General features: G+C 43.5%; 1 protein-coding gene across 5 annotated transcripts in view; it reads left to right on the forward strand.

The window, feature by feature from the left end:
• PDE4D (phosphodiesterase 4D) overlaps positions 1–19078 on the forward strand; it is a 687791-nt gene that overhangs the window by 544584 nt on the left and 124129 nt on the right. For all 5 annotated transcript variants that reach the window (XM_056847943.1, XM_056847945.1, XM_056847948.1 and 2 more), the window contains 3 exons: positions 5510–5546; positions 6792–6865; positions 8063–8112. In XM_056847943.1, coding sequence (XP_056703921.1) covers positions 5510–5546; positions 6792–6865; positions 8063–8112 — 161 coding nt within the window. The remainder of the gene's footprint in view (positions 1–5509; positions 5547–6791; positions 6866–8062; positions 8113–19078) is intronic.

Raw genomic sequence — 19078 nt, forward strand, 5'->3', positions numbered from 1 at the left:
ACTCACCCTCCAGGCCATCCCTCTGTCTTGCCCAACTGCTTGCTGGCTAGCCAGCTACTTGCTTCCTCTGCCAGAGCGACTGACAACAGTAGGGCATCCTGCTCTTCCCACTCTTCCCGCTCTTCCCACCTGCCTGCTTGCATTAGTATCATCTCTCCCTGCCCTCTTTCCTGCCCCCTTGCCATTCCCCCCTGTTCTGATCCCTTTCATCCCATTACTCTGCCTGTTGTGGGGAGGGAAAGGGAAAGGTGATTGTAAGCTGGTTTGATTCTCCCTTAAGTGGCAGAGAAAGTCGTCATATAAAAACTAACTCTTCTCCGCCGCCGCCTCCTCCTCCTCCTCCTCCTCCTCCTCTAAGAGAGCTGTGACTAGCCCAGGGTCACCCAACTGGCCTAATGTGTAGGAGTGGGGAAACCAATCTGGTTAACCAGATTAGCGTCCGCTGCTAATGTGTAGGAGTGGGGAATCAAACCCAGTTCTTCAGATTAGAGTCCACCACTCCAAACCACTGCTCTTAAGCACTAAACCACGCTGGCTCTCTTGTTCAGCATTCCAAAAGCTTCATCTGTGACTGCTTGAAAAAGATATACATAGGATACTTATTTGTTGTCAAAGCGGTCATTTTCTCCAGGTGAACTGATCTCTATTGGCTGGAGATCAGTTGTAATAGCAGAAGATCTCCAGCTAGTACCTGGAGGTTGGCAGCCCTATGACCAAGTCAGATGATGCGGGCACAGGCACCTCCTAAGGAGTTACACGTCTCCCTTTTGGGGGTTTGTTTGATTTTGAGCTACAGTGCAGCAGAAAGTTTTCTGATACACCAACAATAGCTAGATGAAATTATTTTGTTTTTATTTTAGCGAATTTCTAATCTAGTGTTCCATTCAAAGTATTGTTATTTTTGTAAATTTTATTTCTTAGATTTATATCCCGCCCTTTTTCCTCACCAACGCTGGGCTCAGGGTGGGTAACAACAACAGCATATCGTAACATACATTAAATCTGTACCATATTGACTAAACAACAGTTCTCAATTAAAAAACAATTTAAAATCAGGACTGATGGCTAGGATTGCCAACCTCCAGGTACTAGCTGGAGATCTCCTGCTATTACAACTGATCGCCAGCCGATAGAGATCAGTTCACCTGGAGAAAAATGGCTGCTTTGGCAATTGAACTCTATGGCATTGAAGCCCCTCCCCTCCCCAAACCCCACCCTCCTCAGGCTCCACCCCCAAAATCTCCAGGTATTTCTCAACCTGGAGCTGGCAACCCTACAGACAGCACTTAAAATTTGGCACACGGGCTCGGCCAACTTGGGGGAAAACAGCCAGGGTCTCCCATTTGGATGGTAAAACAATAGAAAAAAAAAGAGGGAAGGGGGAGAGAACTAGGGAGGCCAACTCTGATGGAAAAGCCGTTGCTGCCCTCCTCCATAGGCCTGGCGGAACATCTCAGTCTTACAGGCCCTGCAGAGCTCAAAGCTCTTATGGAAGCATCTTGAGGGTGAAGAGAGATGGAAACAAAAGGTTCTGACGTCATAGGAGAGCCATCTGAGTGCAGTCTCTGAGAAAGCCTTTCTCTTGATCCAAATACTCACCCTCCCAAGTGTGCAAAGCACAATGCCAGCAGAAGATCTACAGGCACAAGAAGGAATGTGTGAAAGGAGATAGCCCTTCATCTATCCAGAGCCTAAGCCATTTAGGGCTTCAATAGTCTCTTTGGAAAATGATTGGCAGATAGAAGGTCTCACTTGGTAATAGGGTTGTACGTTCCTTTCATGGGTCCCCATTAGGAAACTTGCCACAGCATTTTGAACCATTTGTTAGAGGCAATCCCACATTGTAAGGGGTAATCCCACACTGTGTTGAAGCAGTCCTGAGCACTTCCTGGGGTGCTCTTAAATCCAAGAATCAATTCAGATCTGTGCTAAGTGCTCTGAGCTGATCTGTCAGGTCCTAGTAACCAATTTTTAAATGTTGCACTTCTTCCTTCAGCAAGATTTATAATGGATTTATATGTTAGGCCAGATCTTGTCTGTCTCTTTCTTTCTTTCTTTCTTTCTTTCTTTCTTTCTTTCTTTCTTTCTTTCTTTCTTTCTTTCTTTCTTTCTTTCTTTCTTTCTTTCTTTCTTTCTTTCTTTCTTTCTTTCTTTCTTTCTTTCTTTCTTTCTTTCTTTCTTTCTTTCTTTCTCCCCTGTTCTTAGACTGAGGTCTTGAACAATAAAACCGTAAAATTTAAATAAGACCCATCTCTAAAAACACCTCCCTTCATCTCCATATGTGTATTTGCTTAATGCACGAGGGCGAAGGTCCACCCATCAATTTATGTTCTTGATTCAAAGGTTTTGATTTTATTTTGATGGGTCTAACTGGGTAGAAAAGCCCATTTCACCTATTCCTGCTCCTTATTGTTTCATCGGATTACGTAGTGATAGCTGTAGGGTTGCCAGCTGCCCGAAGGGAAAAATGCCTTTCCTGTATAACAGCGGTTTAATGGCATGTTATTTGCCTCTATGCCAGGAAATGTTTCAGCTGCCTATTTCCTGTATTGGAGGGATAGAACATTTTTCCAGGCTGTTGGCAACCCTAGTTTGCTTAGATCGCATTCTGTTAGAGCAGTGGTTCCTAGGGTTGCCAGGTCTCTCTTCGCCACTGGTGAGAGGTTTTTGGGGTCGAGCCTGAGGATGGCGGGGTTTGGGGAGGGAAGGGGCTTCAATGCCATAAAGTCCAATTGCCAAAGCAGCCACTTTCTCTAGGTGAACTGATCTCTATCGACTGGAGATCAGTTGTAATAGCAGGAGATCTCCAGCTAGTACCTGGAGGTTGGCAACCCTAGTGGTTCCCAAAGTGGATGGTACCACCGCTGGGGGGGATTACTGGAGGGGGAGCTAAGAGTCAGTGGGGTGGCGGGAGGGGCGCTTGAGGTTTTGTTGAATAAATTTTAAAAGCTTTCACTGTATTTTGACTAAATGTGCAATTAATTGTTACTGTTTTGAATTTTATGGGCTCCTTAGTGGGTTGTGCAAACCGCTATTCTGAGTAATGCTTTTTATAGGGTACAATAGGGGCACTGGGGATGAGTTTATCAAACCAAGGAGGCAGTGGCCCAAAAAAAGGTTGGAAACTACTGTGATGGAGAGTCCTGTCGTACCCAACACCATCCCAGTGTTTGGTGATGACTCATTTCTTGTGAATTCTGGTCAATCACTTTGGAAGCGACTTTGTCAAAACTTCTCTCACACAATGATAAATGGAAACAAAGGAGCCGGGCAAAACACTGTTACCTAGACCTGCAGGTTTTTTTGGGAATTCCAACATTACCTGTAGCTCAGCTTGTAGCTGAATCTTGAGAAATCCACTTTCTTACCTCAGCACATACTTAGAAATCAGCCAGTGTGGACAACAAGAGAATTTTATTTGTACGACATGTGCTCACAATTTGACTTCCCTTGACCATAAACCCATTATGTGGCTGTCAGGTTCCCAGTATGTAAAATGGAGAGAAAGTCAACACATTTAATGGGCTTGCTGTGAGAAGGAACAAAACAAAATGGACAGGAACTCATTAAAACGGAACAAGCTACATAAATGTCTGCCTTGTTCTTGCCCTTAGCCACTCCCATGTCGGTGCTTCTTTCGCTGGGTGTCTGCAGATGAAGGCAACAGTCATTTAACTGAACATAAAGGCAACCTCAGGCCTTGTGGTAGATGACACCAGTTCTTTCTTTTAAAATTTCATTTGGTAGCCCATTATCTTGGAATGGCTGTAGTTGCAAACCTAATGTTCACCTCAGAATTATCTCAGTAAGTACTGCAGAATCATGCCTTTTATTCCACATTAACACAACCAGTAATTTAAACTGTGTCTATCTCTCAAGGTTTCCTCCCTCGAAGGTGGAGATACTGGCTGCAATCCTGTAGCCACTTTAGTGCACTTAACCCCGGTTACTTCAAAGGGATCAACTTAGCACAGGACCACAATCTTGTTTTCAATTATGGATGGACAGATTTTGTGGGAATATGTTAGAAAGGTTGTGCTGGCTGTTTGCTTTCACTCCTTGTGAAAATTTCAATTAAACATGATGACTGACTGACATCACCTCTTCGGTCCTTTCCTTCCTCAAATTAGTCAGTAGTTCCTGGTAACTTTGTGCAAAATATCACATATCACCTGGGTCGACATGTGTTAACTTTTGCATGACTTTGAAATTTTATTTCTGTGGGAGTGAGAAATACTTTGGGCTCAGCCAACGATGTCCCCCCCCCCTTTGTGGTAGCAATGGTGATCTCCTCGCTCTTTCCCCTCAGTCATTAAGACACATCACCCTGGCTTTTCACTCTGATGTCGAAGAGCGATGTTGTGGGTTTGGTCGCTCCAGCAACAGCACACACTTGGTAACACCGTGGACATCTGAGTCAGTTGAAAAGTTTTACAGAGTTTTTTTTATTAACTTCTAAAATGCTTCCTCATCATCTACAGTTACTAGCTTGTCCCGTTCTTATAAATGATTATCTGTTAACAATGTTGAATGAACCCGACTTTCAGTGTTTAAGTGGGCTGGCCTGTCTAATAAAACAAGGTTCTGCCTATTTCTGGGGCATACCTGGCTAATTCTAATACTACAGGATTCCCCTGAATTTAAAAGATGAGGAAGCATGACCCCGAGGACTGAATCTTTTGCTCATTTGTCTTATGAACAGCTGTGTGCCCCTCTAGAGCCACTGTGCCCTAGCCCATCTCTCTTTTCTTTCCCCCTGTTCTTCTTCTTTTTTTTTTTTTACAAAGTTTTTATTACTTTATTACAAGGTGCAGGAAAATGGGGAAAGGGAGAGAGGTAATCGAACTACATTCATTTTCATTTCCATTTCACCGGCATACGGACTTTCTTCATCATCTCTATCTTAATCTTTCTTTTTTCTATAATTACTGCTGTTTCATTCATACATCAGTTCTCTAAAATCAATATTAATATTTCTAATGTTCCCCTTTAATCTATTAAAGAAACAGATTTCATAAAAAATTCTAACTGAAATACTTGTTTATTAACTACTATATTTATCATAAAAAGATTGCCATTTCTGCTTGTGCTATTCGATCATCTTTCCCCCTGTTCTTAGACCGAGGTCTTGAACTATAAAACTTAAATAAGACCCATCTCTAAAAACACCTCCCTTTGCCTCTTCTTCAGCCTCCAAAAAACAAGCAACAAAATAAGTACCCTGAGGGTCAGAGTCCTCTAAGAGGAACTAAATCTTTTGCTCCCTAGCCCATCTACAGGTGACTAGGCCAATGCTGTTGCATATCTTGGCCTTCATCTAGCAGAACTGGAATGAATACGGGGCAAGAAAGAAATCAATTGGCACCGTTCATTAAAATAATTTCGAGAGCTACACGTTTGAGAATGAATTTTGTGCTTTAGGATTTGTGGTTGCTGTTATCATTGCGTCAGCGGTGGGAAAAGCCCCCCATCACGTCTAATAAATATTTTTGTTCGTTTTATTTTTCAGACATGGAGATGACTTGATTGTGACACCATTTGCTCAGGTAGGCGCAGTGGAGCCATGTGAAAGTTTCAGTCTGCGTTTCAGTGGGTGCCAAACTACATGTTTCAGAGGGACACTGCTGTTCTTTCCATTATTTTGTGTATATTCCAAGTAAAATAGACAATCTAAAACAGAACAGTCTCCACTGCTACCTCCATTGCTTAGAGATGCTGTGAAATATAGCACCCAGCATCATTGGCTGGGGTCCAAAGCGCTCCATCACACATACGTTTTTAACTTTTTAATCCCCCCCCCCTTTACTGTCATGCTGTATCACAAACTGCTTTTGAAGCATTATCAGCTTGAATGGCTTATTATCTCTCTAGTGGAGATCTGAGACTAGGACCATCCCCGTGTGAATCAAAGTTTTCCTTGCCAATTTAGTCTGGTTGGGGTGTCTGTGCAGGACCCTGTTGGATGTAATTCAGTGACCTAAGAAGAGAGTAGCTGCTTCGAATTTGAACCACAGGACTATTTCAGCATATTTACTTCAATGTGTGCTGCCAGGGTTTATGCATAGGTTCATTCATGTTATGCTAAGGATACATGGCTACTAAACACAACAGTGGTTCTATTTACTTTACTTTGTTCTGCTTTTAAATGTGATTATAATAAAATATTTTAATCCACTGCTTTTAAGCTTTTACTATTTGTATTATATATTTTCTTTTTTCTTTTTTAAATATATTCCTTTGTTTTTTAACGTGCTTTTAAAAAAGCTCATTACATTTTAACTAGTTTGTTGTAAGCCGTCTAGGCTCTCTTTGAACGGAAAGATGGAGCACAAATGATCTAAATAAATACATAGAAAATAGGACCACATGAATTTGTTCACAGATGGTTTTGTGTTGATCGGACGTCAAACATGAAAGGTTCTTATTGTGCAGAAGTTTCACTGCTGTAACGATTCTAATGCAAATGGCCCTGGATGGCAATGGCCCATTCTTTTCCAAACTCGCTGGTTTTGGGCAGACAAAGGGGGTTCTGTGGGAAATCTTCCTCCTCTTTGAGCAAGGCAGCTTTTAAACAAATAATGGTTTCTTTAGTAAGAGAGAAAGCGACAAAACTATTGCCTTGTGTTACAAAAGCTTCATTGTGGAACAACCTTCAAAGGCATCACACAACAAAACAATCTTGGGAAGTTTATTAGCTTGTTTAGAAAGCCTTTTGCTTTCTGTCCAATGGAGAGAAATTGTGAGCACACCTGAAGAAACCGAGAATGAAGCTTCATGTTCGTCCCCTACAGGTGCTGGCCAGCTTACGTACTGTACGGAATAATTTTGCTGCATTAACCAACCTACAGGATCGAGCACCCAGCAAGTGAGTATGGTGCTTTTCTCCTTTCGAACCTTTTGAATCGATGCCCCTTCGCACTCCATAATCCTTCCGTGTGATTGTGTATGCAGATAAAGAGCATAACAGGGATAGATTACCATGAACCAGGTTCTACAAATGGTCAGCAGGTAGCCATTTCTACACTTGAAGCCTCTGAGAAAGGCTTCCACATTTACTAGGGTTGCCAGGTCCCTCTTCACTACTGGCGGGAGGTTTTTGGGGTGGAGCCTGAGAAGGGCAGGGTTTGGGGAGGGACTTCAATGCCCTAGAGTCCAATTGCCAAAGCCGCCATTTTCTCCAGGTGAACGGATCTCTATCGGCTGGAGATCAATTGTAATAGCAGGAGATCTCCAGCTAGTACCTGGAGGTTTAGCAAAAACAAAACAAAGGCACCTCCGTGCCTATACCTTGGCGGTTTGGGAATTAGCACGGGTAAAAGGTACACAAATGCACAGAGCCAGTTAGCAAAATGCAAATATTAATAGGTGCTAGAAAAGAGAGACAAACAGTGTGAAGCAAATATTCCTAACAACTGTGACTAAACAATATACAATATATACAATATATACATAGAATATATTCTCTGTATATATTGTATATTGTTTAGTCACAGTTGTTAGGAATATTTGCTTCACACTGTTTGTCTCTCTTTTCTAGCACCTATTAATATTTGCAATTTGCTAACTGGCTCTGTGCATTTGTGTACCTTTTACCCGTGCTAAGTACCTGGAGGTTGGCAACCCTAACATTCACAGAGATGACTGAACATATGACTGATAGCTTTACTGCACAGTTTAGAGACTGTGACTTGTCCAAGTCTGCTTAAGTAGCTTCGTGGCTATGTGAGGATGTGAACCTGGGTTTCCAACTTCTAGAGCCATCGCTGGCCTAGTCAGTACACCTACTTATTTGGGTACATATTACTTGTAGTGCTATTGTATGTAGATGTTCTTTCTGTTTGTACCAAGGCATTCTCCTTAACAGTACCATCCTAAGCAGAGTTACACCCTTCTCAGCCCACTGACTTCAATGGACTTAGATGGGTACAACTTTGCTTTGGATTGCACAGTAATTCTCCAGTTTACCCATCAGATAATTAATATTTTCCCCAATTAGATGGTTTCTAGGAATGCAGTACTATAAATAGATTCATTCTAATGACTTACATTTTCTCTCTATCAGACGGTCACCCATGTGTAACCAACCATCCATCAACAAAGCAACCATAACAGGTAAGACAGATTAATCCAACCATATCTCTTGGATGAGATATTATTTTTGTTAAGTATTTTTCTTGTTCATGGTCAAAGCAGTAAAATCCACCAAATTCTAAACAACATATTATTGATTTATCCAATTATTTTATGCACATTTCCACACTTCAAAAGCTGCATACATTTTTCTATCAGCGCCTTACATTTCCACTCCCATAATGCCCAAGCTGTGCTACATCATGCCTTGACCACCAGTGGCTGTGGCGCAAGTGAGTTTTACACAAGCAGCGTAATTGTTTTCAGTTGATTAGTCATGGTTGGGTCTTCAAATTATTGCACCTTACATGATGTGGGACCTTTGTCAGTGAAAACTACAGCAAAAGCTCCAGTTGTGCATTACACAGGTTTATCCCTCATCTTTAGGTCATAACCACTGGTGGGATACCTTATAGATACTGGGCTTCATGTACAATTTCTCTGTGTCATAGAATCATAGAGTTGGAAGGGACCACCAGGGTCATCTAGTCCAACCCCCTGCACAATTCAGGAAATACACAACTACCTCCCCACCACCCACCCCAGTGACCCAGAAAATGGCAAAGATGCCCTCCCTCTCATGATCTGACTAAGGTCATAGAATCAGCATTGCTGACAGATGGCCATCTAACCTCTGCTAAAAAACCTCCAGGGAAGGAGCGTTTACCACCTCCCGAGGAAGCCTGTTCCACTGAGAAACCGCTCTAACCGTTAGAAAGTTCTTCCGTTCCTAATGTTTAGATGGAAACTCTTTTGATTTAATTTCAACCCGTTGGTTCTGGTCCGACCTTCTGGGGCAACAGAAAACAACTCGGCACCCTCCTCTATGTGACAGCCTTTCAAGTACTTGAAGAGGGTTATCATATCCCCTCTCAGTCTTCTCCTCTTCAGGCTAAACATACCCAGCTCCTTCAACCTTTCCTCATAGGACTTGGTCTCCAGACCCCTCACCATCTTTGTTGCCCTCTTCTGGACACGTTCCAGCTTGTCATCATGCACCACTGATTACAGTGATGAACATCAGTTACAACCATGCATGCCCCAGCTGCCTTTCTCTTTCCAGCAATGCATGCTAGGATTGTGAGGGCACTTTCCTCAGCACTGCATTCCCTAACTGGCAACGTGCAACTGGTCCAAACAACTGCTGTACTTTGAACAGGGCACCACAGACTGGGAGGCATCTGCACAGCAGCTTGCTTAGCTGCATGGTATGGGGGAGTTCTCAAGATCTGTAAATAATAATATGCAAATGATTTTAATGATTCTGCTCCTTTCCAGCACCTATTTTTCAGAGGCATTACCTTTAATAAGAGGTCCATGCATGCTTCTCCAACATACTGCTGCACAAGCCTGCTTCCTTATTCAATTCAGCACAAGGGGCAGTTCCATCAAAACAAGGATTTGCATGGATAGAGCTTCCCCCAAACAGAAAATCCTATGTGTTGTAGGGAGTCCCATGTGTGTAGCAGTTCTTTAGTATACTGGGAGGAATGGCTAGATTAGACCACTTGTGTGGTTATACCATCCTCTCACTCTCATGTTTGCTTTTTGAGTTTATGCACATATTTTCATAGATAAACCTTGCTTCATTTCAGATTGAATGCAATATGGAGGCAATGTAGTGAGGCAGGCTTTTCCCATTTGGGAACAAAACAAGTAGCTGGCAACTTTGATGGGCCCAGGCTAGCCTGATCTTGTCAGATCTCAGAAGCTAAGTAGGGTCAGCCATGGTCAGTATTTTTATGGGAGACCCCCAAGGGATACCAGGGCTGCTACGCAGAGGAAGGCAATGGCAAACCACCTCTGTTAGTCTCTTGCCTTGAAAACCCTACTGGGTTGCCATAAGTCAGCTATGACTTGACAGCACTTTACACACACAACTTCAGTGGCTTGAAAACGCAAATGTGTTACAGCAGCTAAATTGGTGCTGCAAATGTCTTGGGCCCTCAGGACAGGAATGCTCAGGTGTATCATGCAATTGACTTTAAGGATACCTTATTCCTTTCTTTGGTTACTGTTTTAGTCAATGTGAGATAAATGCTGGTATAAATAAGTGAATATACAGAATAGGGTTCCAGGATACCTGGAGATTCTGGGGGAAGTGCCTAGGGAGGGTGGAGTTTGGGGAACATGGAGCTCAGCAAGGATGTCATATTGTGATGTCCTGTGATGTAAATTCCAGCTAAAAGGTTAAGTGATAACATATGATGATGTCACTTCAAGGTCACTCCACCAGAAAAGCCCACCCCATTTTGGCAATTGAACTCTATGGCATTGAAGTCCCTCCCCTCCCCAAACCCTGCCCTCCTCAGGCTCCACCCCAAAAACCTCCTGCCGTGGTGAAGAGGGACCTGGCAACCCTACTCTGGGGGAATGGGACATTGTAAGGCATATCAAATAAAAGGCATATCAAACCCTTTTAATTTTGGCAATGCATATTATAGAAATAAGCCAAGAGGGAAAACAGGCCTCTTCCTCACCCCTCTTTCTTAAGCCAGTTTAGAAATTTGTCATTAGCTTAAGTCATGGCATTTATTAATTGAAACAGAATTAGATTTTCAGTACCTGGTACCCAAATGTTTGTGCAGAACAGAAATCTTCCTCTAGAAGTAGGAAAAGAAGCCTACAGGACTTTTTGCTTATCTTCCATTAGAAATCCCAGCCAACTTTGTGAGGCCTCGACTTCAAACGAAAGGTTGTGCTTGACACCTGAATGGTTTGGCTCCATTAGCTGAAGAATACTGAACCAACTGAAAGATTTTAGAAGCACCAGAGGTTTGACTAGATGGTACTTTGCCTGAACTGGTCTGCCCATCCCTAGTCATAAGGCTGTATTTGATGTTATAGCAGTTACCGGAGCAACAGACTTTGTGGCACAAATCTCTCCCCCAGGGCATGTAAAACCCTAGTAATTGTGGTGATGCACGTTATACAAGGGCATAAGGCCAGGGGAGAAAAAATAATAGAAGCTTCTTCTTCACCATTCCTTTTTACACCAATTAAGAAATTTGGCTCCAGTTTTCCACCTCAGAGATTCTTGCCAGAAGTGTTTGAAGCGCTATCTTCATGTCTTCTAGAAAGTCCCTTGTTTATTGCAGTACACACTTTTGAGACCGCTATATGGGTGGGATTTCCATTCATGTGAATCCAAATGAGAATTAGGAGAACCATCTGCCAAGCGCAGAAGAAACCCGTGGGTGGAGAAGCTTCAGTTCCCTCCCTCAGTGGAGATTAGTGAAGCATTCCAAGGAACCTTTCCTTCACACAATGCATAGTTAAATTGTGGAACTCCCTGCCCCAGGATGTGGTGATGGCTGCCAACTTGGAAGGCTTTAAGAGGGGAGTGGACATGTTCATGGAGGATAGGGCTATCCATGGTTACTAGTAAAAATAAATACTAGTCATGATACATACCTATTCTCTCCAGTATCAGAGGAACATGCCTATTATATTTGGTGCTGTGGAACACAGGGAGGATGGTGCTGCTGCAGTTGTCTTGTTTGTGGGCTTCTTAGAGGCACCTGGTTGGCCACTGTGTGAACAGACTACTGGACTTGATGGACCTTGGTCTGATCCAGCAAGGCCTTTCTTGTATTCTTATGAACCTGGTTCTTCAGTTACTTTCTAAATTAGCTGCCTCTAAATGTACCTTTCCTTACCTGCAGCCCTTCTCCTTCATTACTCTTAAAAACTGAGGTCCTTTGATAATGTAAGTCTGTAAGGCTTTTAATCATCTTATTAACTGTCATAAGTAGAGGCGTTAGTCCTCTTGGGCCATTATTTTTCAAGCATCCGGACCTCATGGAATCCTTTCCATGGTGATTTGTCTGATGAGGAGGTGCATTTCAAGTGATTCTGGGCATTGTGTCTTTTGCAACCCCTGCATACATTTTGAGTTTAAGGTCTTCTGGACCTTTTGGGGCAGAGTATATGGCTGCCTCTGTTGGAGAGTGACCAAGGAGAAAAGGACCCATGCCTTTTCTGGTGGGCATCACTCAGCAATAGGGACAGCAGGAGTGGCTATAGCAGCACCATACACGGTTCTGTAGTGCCATGAACCTGGTGAGCATGAGCTGATGACATTATGAGTCTTCGTCTGCACATTCGGATGAAGCTGTGTGCCTGCACAGTACTGCTCCAAACTCTGCGAATGCTCAGTGATGCCAGCCAATAAGGATGTGGGAGTCCTCTCCCCTCACTATTCAAGAAGCTGACTACCTGTAGCCCCACTGGGAGGGTCAGTGGCAGATCATCAATTCTGCATGCAGAAGGTTGTGGGTACAATCCCTGGGTACAATCCCAAACACCACAGTATATCTCAGTATAAAAAGGCTTAGGTAGTAGGTGATATGAAAGGACCTCTTTACTGCAAGACAATGTTGAATTTGATAAACCAATGGTCTGACTCAGTATAAGGTATCTTCATTTATTCATAGTATATGCCACCATTGGGCATAATTGCTGTTGCCAGTCGTTCAGGCCCAAGTTTATGTATTATGCAGAAAGACTGACTGGCCAGTCAAAACTTTGAGGAGAGGGAGCTTAGCACAGATATGATGCCACAGAGTCCACCCTGTGAAGCTGTCTTTTTCTCCAGAGGAAATGATCTCTCTAGTCTGAAGATAGGTTGTAATTCCGGGAGAACCCCAGGTGTCACCTGCAGGTTGGCAACCCTATCCAGGTACCACCTCAGGCCTTCTAATCTGATGACAGGCCCTCGGGTAGGCCAGGAGGCATTCTGGGTCTTCTGATAAACTGGATGGGACCTGTGATTGAATCCACCAAAAACACTGCGCCAGGGTGAGTCCTAGGGTGTACTTTTAGTTTACATGAGGTAGGATGATCAGTAACATGTAGGGTTTCCAGGTCCCCTTGATCATCGGCGGGGAAGGGGGGTGGTCTTACCAGGCTTAAAATGAGGCCTACCTAGGCCTCGACGTCTCCTTCATGATGACATTGCTTCCAGATGTGATGTCATCATATCAATGTCAATAAGAGAGACACTCTGGCATTTGGGCAAAAAATCTATGGTAGAAGCTGTTTTTACCATAGAGTTTTGCCCAAATATCAGAATGTCTTCCCTGTCATTGCCTGTGTGGTGACATCACTTCTGGAACTGACAACATCACGATGGTGACATCAATGCCTAGTAGGGTTGCCAACCTCCAGGTACTAGCTGGGGATCTCCTACTATTACAACTGATCTCCAGTCGATAGAGATCTGTTCCCCTGGAGAAAATGGCTGCTTTGGCAATTGGAATCTGACATTGAAGTCCCTCCCCTCCCCAAACCCCACCCTCCTCAGACTCTGCCCCAAAAACCTCCCGCCAGTGGCGAAGAGGGGCCTGGCAACCCTAAGGCCTAGGCCTCATTTTAAACCTGGTAAGACCCCCACCGGCCAGCTGGATGGTGCTGGGTGAAGGGGCCCAATGTGGGGAATCCCCCATCCTGGCGTGGTTTGGCAACCCTAGTAACCTGCCCTTTTGGGATGCCACTGTAGATCTTATTGAAATAATCTAAAGTCTTCTGGGAACTGAGACTGAAAACTACTTCTCTAGCAAAAATCATAATCCAGTGTAGGAAGGAATTCTCACATCTACTTCCCCTGTTCTTCCAAGTGCCCCCCAAATATATACTTAAAGTGTCTGATGGTATGAACCCACATCCGGCAAATTCATTGTCCTGCACTCCTCTCTTCCCTTGCTGCACAGTATCAAACTAGTTGGGAGCAGGAATGGCATGTTTCTCTGCAGCCACAAACCTCTTGTGCTTACCGTGCTTACTGTGTATCTTTGAAATCTTACCACTTTCTCTTTGTTCTGCAGCCAGAAAGGTATTTCCCCTTACAGTGAGTCATAGCTGGGTGCACTGAAGCATGCTTATTAAATAAAGCCTTTGGTAAATAATAAACATTGGGCACAATCCAGCTAATATTAAACACTTGTAAGTCTCATTGATTTCATGGGAGAGATTTAAGCAGTGATTTAATACTTCCATCAATCAAATGGGATTCCAGAGTTCTTAAAAATGTCTGGGTCATGCCAGGTATTGCACCATTGTAGCAAAAAGGCAAAGACTTTGCACAGTTTAAGTGAAGCTTCATTTGTATTTTTCTTAATACCATCTGAAAACACAATAATCATTCAACAGAATGGCTTCAACAGTTTTCATACTGTAGGGTTGCCAGGTCCCTCTTCTCCATTGACAGGAGGTTTTTTGGGCGGAGCCTGAGGAGGGTGGGGTTAGGGGTGGGGAGGGACTTCAATGCCATAGAGTCCAATTGCCAAAGCAGCCATTTTCTCCAGGTGAACTGATCCCTATCAGCTGGAGATCAGTTGTAATAGCAGAAGATCTTCTGCTATTACCTTGAGGTTGGCAACCCTATCATATTGGGACAAATGTATGTCATTCTATCTACTTCATCCTACAATCTTTCTAATAACTTCTTTATTTTTATTTGTGTCAAATTCTATTCTATTTGGGTAGGACAACATAATTAACATAAATAAATCTGCAACATAATATAAAAAAATAAAAATATATTGTTCTCAAGCCACAGTTTTAAACCAGTGTCAAAGCAATGTGGAGCTTAACTAAAAACACAGCCCCAAGATGACAGTTTTAGTCACAGCTGAAGAAAAAACATCTCCAGCAGCCATTAGCCAGCACAATGCACTTTCTGAAAAAGGCATATTTTCACTTAAGTGCTGAAAGGTCACCACAGAAGTAGTTAGATGCGTTTCTTTTGATCAAGTATTCCACAGAGTTGACACCATTAGAGAGAAGGAGTCGTTCTGTTCCTTTATAGGACTCTGTTCTGTAAATACAGGATCATGAAGCAGGGCCTCACCCACAGGTCCGAGGGAATGGAGAGGAAATGCTCTTTACCGTATGTCGGTCCAAGATCTGGTAGGGCTTTTTGATGTCATTGAGAGCACTTTGAACTGGGCCTGGAAGCCAATAGGAAGGTGATGCAGAGTAGGGGTAATACTCCTGCAGCTTGTATTAGCTGAAGCCTCCAAGCCATCTTGAAAGGTATATGGGCATCCGTTTTGAATAGGGTTGCCAACCTCCAGGTGGGACCTGGAGATCTCCCACTATTACAGTTGCTCTCCAGATGACCAGGATCAGTCCCCCTGGAGAAAATGACTGCTTTGGAGGGTGAGTATATAGGGTTGCCTACCTCTAGGTGGTGGCTGGAGATCTTCTGCTGTTACAAGTGATCTCCAGGTGATAGAGATCCGTTCCCCTGGAGAAAATGGCTGCTTTGGCCTTTGGACTCTATGGCATTGAAGTCCCTCCCCTCTCCAAATCCCACCCTCCTCAGGCTGCACCAGCAAAATCTCCAGGTAATTCCCAACCCGGAGCTGGCAGCCCTAATTCTATGGCATTATACCCTGCTGAGGCCCCTTCCATCCCCAAACCCTGCCTTCCCCAGGCTCCACCCCCCAAATCTCCAGGTATTTCCCATCCCAGAGCTGGCAAACCTAGTTTTGAATCACTTGCATAATCGGCATATATTGTACAAATTAAACAAAACAAAACAACATGGGAAATTTGCAAAAGAAAATAGTATGGATGAAAATGGTCTTCCTGACTATAGACTACAATTAAAATTAATTAAAACTATATACACCCCTCCTTTATAAAGTACCATGTACAGTGATGGTGCTACATAAATAATAACAGTTAATACTTAGGTAACAGATCATGATGGGTAGCCGTCTTAGTCTGTCAATAGCAGTAGAAAAGTGTAAGAGTCCAGTAAAGCTTTAAAGAATAACAACATTTCTGGCAGGGTAGGAGCTTTCCTGAGCCACAGCTGAGCTATGGCTTACGAAAGCTCCTACCCTGCCAGAAATTTTGTTAGTCTTGAAGGCTCTACTGGACTCTTGCATTTTTCTGCTACTTAGGTAACAGTTAGTTAAGAGTTTTTGACCTCTCTGCTGGTTAGAGATATAAAGTGAAATCCACTAATCTTGACTGTAGGAAACAATGTGCTGAGCTATGAGGGACAATAATGGTTGTCTTTTGTATTGAAGGTGAACATTATGAATAGCTAAAGATATCTCCAGTCACAGAAGGTTCAGCTGGCACCTCTAATGGACTCCCCCCTCCCCCCCATCAAGTCACACTTGACTTATGGCAACCCCGTGGGATTTTTCAAGGCAAGAGACGTTCGGAGGTAGTTCGACATTGCCTGCCTCTGCGTCGCAACCCTGGACTTCCTTGGTGGTCCCCCATCCAAATACTAACCAGGGCTCTGACGAGGTCGGGCTAGCCGGGGCTACCCAGACCAGGGTAATAATAGAATAGGTGGTTGAAAAAGACAACACCTAAAGTACACGTTCAGACACATGAGGGGGCAGTAAAGCACAGATGATGCTTTTCTGGTAGGCATTATATCTCTTTCAGTTCAGTCCTAAAGCTGATAGAGGTTTAGCGGCCCCAGATAATCTGAAACAAAGTAATATCTGTCACTGGTGTTGGTGCTCAAATACAGAAGATGAAAACAGCTTTTGGAAAATGCCTGCAAGCTTCCCTCATTTTGGAAATAAACTGCAACAAAAAGCGTTACCAAATAATAACAGAGATTTAAGAGAGTTCGTGTGGCTTTCAGGCACATATTGGCTGCTACGCTTTCTTTTTCTCATTGGAGACAAGAAAACATTTATTCGCCTGGAGATTTTGCAATCCCTAATAGCTGGGGGTGTTGATGCACTTCTCCAGGAAACACCTGATCCAGGAGGTGCAGCTACATCGATCATGTGTTCGGAAGGAGGGAAGGAGGAACAGAAGGGCAGCTTCAGCATCCTTTTCTCTTCACACAGATGATCTCACACATCTCCACCTGTTTTTGAGACCAGTAATGCCTTAGAGGCCATCAAGACTTTTGGGGTATAAGCTTTTGAGAGTCAAAGCTCCCTTCATCAGATACCTGTATTTGTCGGTCTCTAATAGACTCTAATATAGCTGTTCTGCTTTGGGTTGCCAACCTCCAGGTACTAGCTGGCGATCACCTGCTATTATAATTGATCTCCAGCTGGTAGAGATCAGTTCACCAGGAGAAAATTGCCACTTTGGCAATTGGACTCTACAGCATTGAAGTCCCTCTCCTCCCCAAAACCTGCCCTCATGCTCCGCCCCAAAAATCTCCATGTATTTCCCCACTTGGAGCTGGCAACCCTAGTTCTGCTGCCAGCTCCGGGTTGGGAAATACCTGGATCTACCTTCTGAAATGGTATCCATCTGTTGGTTTTTCCATTTTATTGCATTATTCTGACTTAAAATCAAGATATCTTTGCTGTGAGCAAGCAGAATATCCAACTTTGAATGAGAGCAACAAAATAAATTGGATAAAATGGAAGGCAGTTTCACAAAACCATGGTCTCCACTCCATTCCCCCCAACAGTAAAAACTGTGACTTGGTTCAGATGTAATGCCAAACTGTAATTTGGAGCAAGCCTTGAAGGAGTCTCGGGTTAGCTTATGTAGTTGCTTGTCCCCTTACATTTCACTAGCTAATTAGTGATTTCCACATTCGCAGGAAGGACTAGTTTACTATTTCATTTTAAACCGCCAGAATATTATTTGCATTTAGCCTGTAAACCAGGATTGTGAACTGTGGTTTTCCCTTTCAGTTTGCAGTCCTGATTTGCAGAGGCCAATGCAAGCCATAGTTTGTCAGCTCAGATGTAATGGCAAGCTACACTTTGCTGCAAATCCACATGAATGGGAAGGAAAGAGGGTAGGAGTGTGCCTGAAATTATGAGACTCATTCACATAGCAGCAAAGTACGCTTTGACATTGTGTCTTAACTAATCCTGTGATTTTGAGAATCAGTTTTTAAGTTTTAGAGACAGTGATGGGAGGAAGGGGGAGTCTTGGACACATTTGGGAAGTGGTGTTGAATTCCGGGATCCCAGAACACCCTTTGAGCGCACGTGATGTCATAGATCCTCATTTCTACATTCATCTCATCCTGCCTCAGGTAGATTACGATGGGTAGCCATGTTAGTCTGTCACTAGCAGTAGAAAAGAGCAAGAGTCCAGTAGCACCTTAAAGACTAACAAAATTTCTGGCAGGGTATGAGCTTTCTGAAGAAGTGAGCTGTGGCTCATGAAAGCTCATACCCTGCCAGAAAATTTTGTTAGTCTTTAAGGTGCTACTGGACTCTTGCTCTTTTCTACTTCCTCGGGTAGGGCAGGAAAATACTCTCAGATGAAGAAAGCGTCTCTGATTCATTAGAGACATTTTATTACTGGTGAATGGAAAGTTTAGAGCCAGACACGTTTGACTCAAAATAGGGACTGGATGAAAAGGTTTCACAAAAATTCTCCCTGCTTCTCTAAAGGTAAAGGTCCCCTGTGCAAGCACTGGGTCATTCGTGACCCATGGGGTGATGTCACACCCCGACATTTACTAGGCAGACTTTGTTTTACTGGGTGGTTTGCCAGTGCCTTCCCTAGTCATCTTCCCTTTACCCCCAGCAAGCTAGTTAGTCATTTTACCGACCTCGGAAGGATGGAAGGCTGAGGCAACCTTGAGCCGGCTACCTGAAACCAACTTCTGTCAGGATTGAACTCAGGTCGTGAGCAGAGCTTGGACTGCAGTACTGCAGCTTACCACTCTGTTCCACAGGGCCCTCCCTGCTTCTCTACTACAACCTTTTATCCCTTTTGCTGGTGGAAGCCACTGTGCTGTCTTGCTACTGCAAGGTGCCATTCCCCCCACCCCTTTATTCTTTTAACCAAAAATGGCAGAATGAGGGCAGATCTTGTCCTGACCTGGCTTCAGACATCATTGCTTGGCAGGCTAAATCTCTTTCATTACCTGGTGCCGTATGAAGCTAAAACAGAATAAAGGCAGGAAGTGTTGGCCCCTCAATCTGTTTTAGCCTTACAACAATACATTTGACAACCAGCCAAAGCCAAAACAGGAGCCATG

Source organism: Euleptes europaea, chromosome 4 (genome assembly GCF_029931775.1).
Source record: "Euleptes europaea isolate rEulEur1 chromosome 4, rEulEur1.hap1, whole genome shotgun sequence".
Taxonomy (NCBI): domain Eukaryota; kingdom Metazoa; phylum Chordata; class Lepidosauria; order Squamata; family Sphaerodactylidae; genus Euleptes; species Euleptes europaea.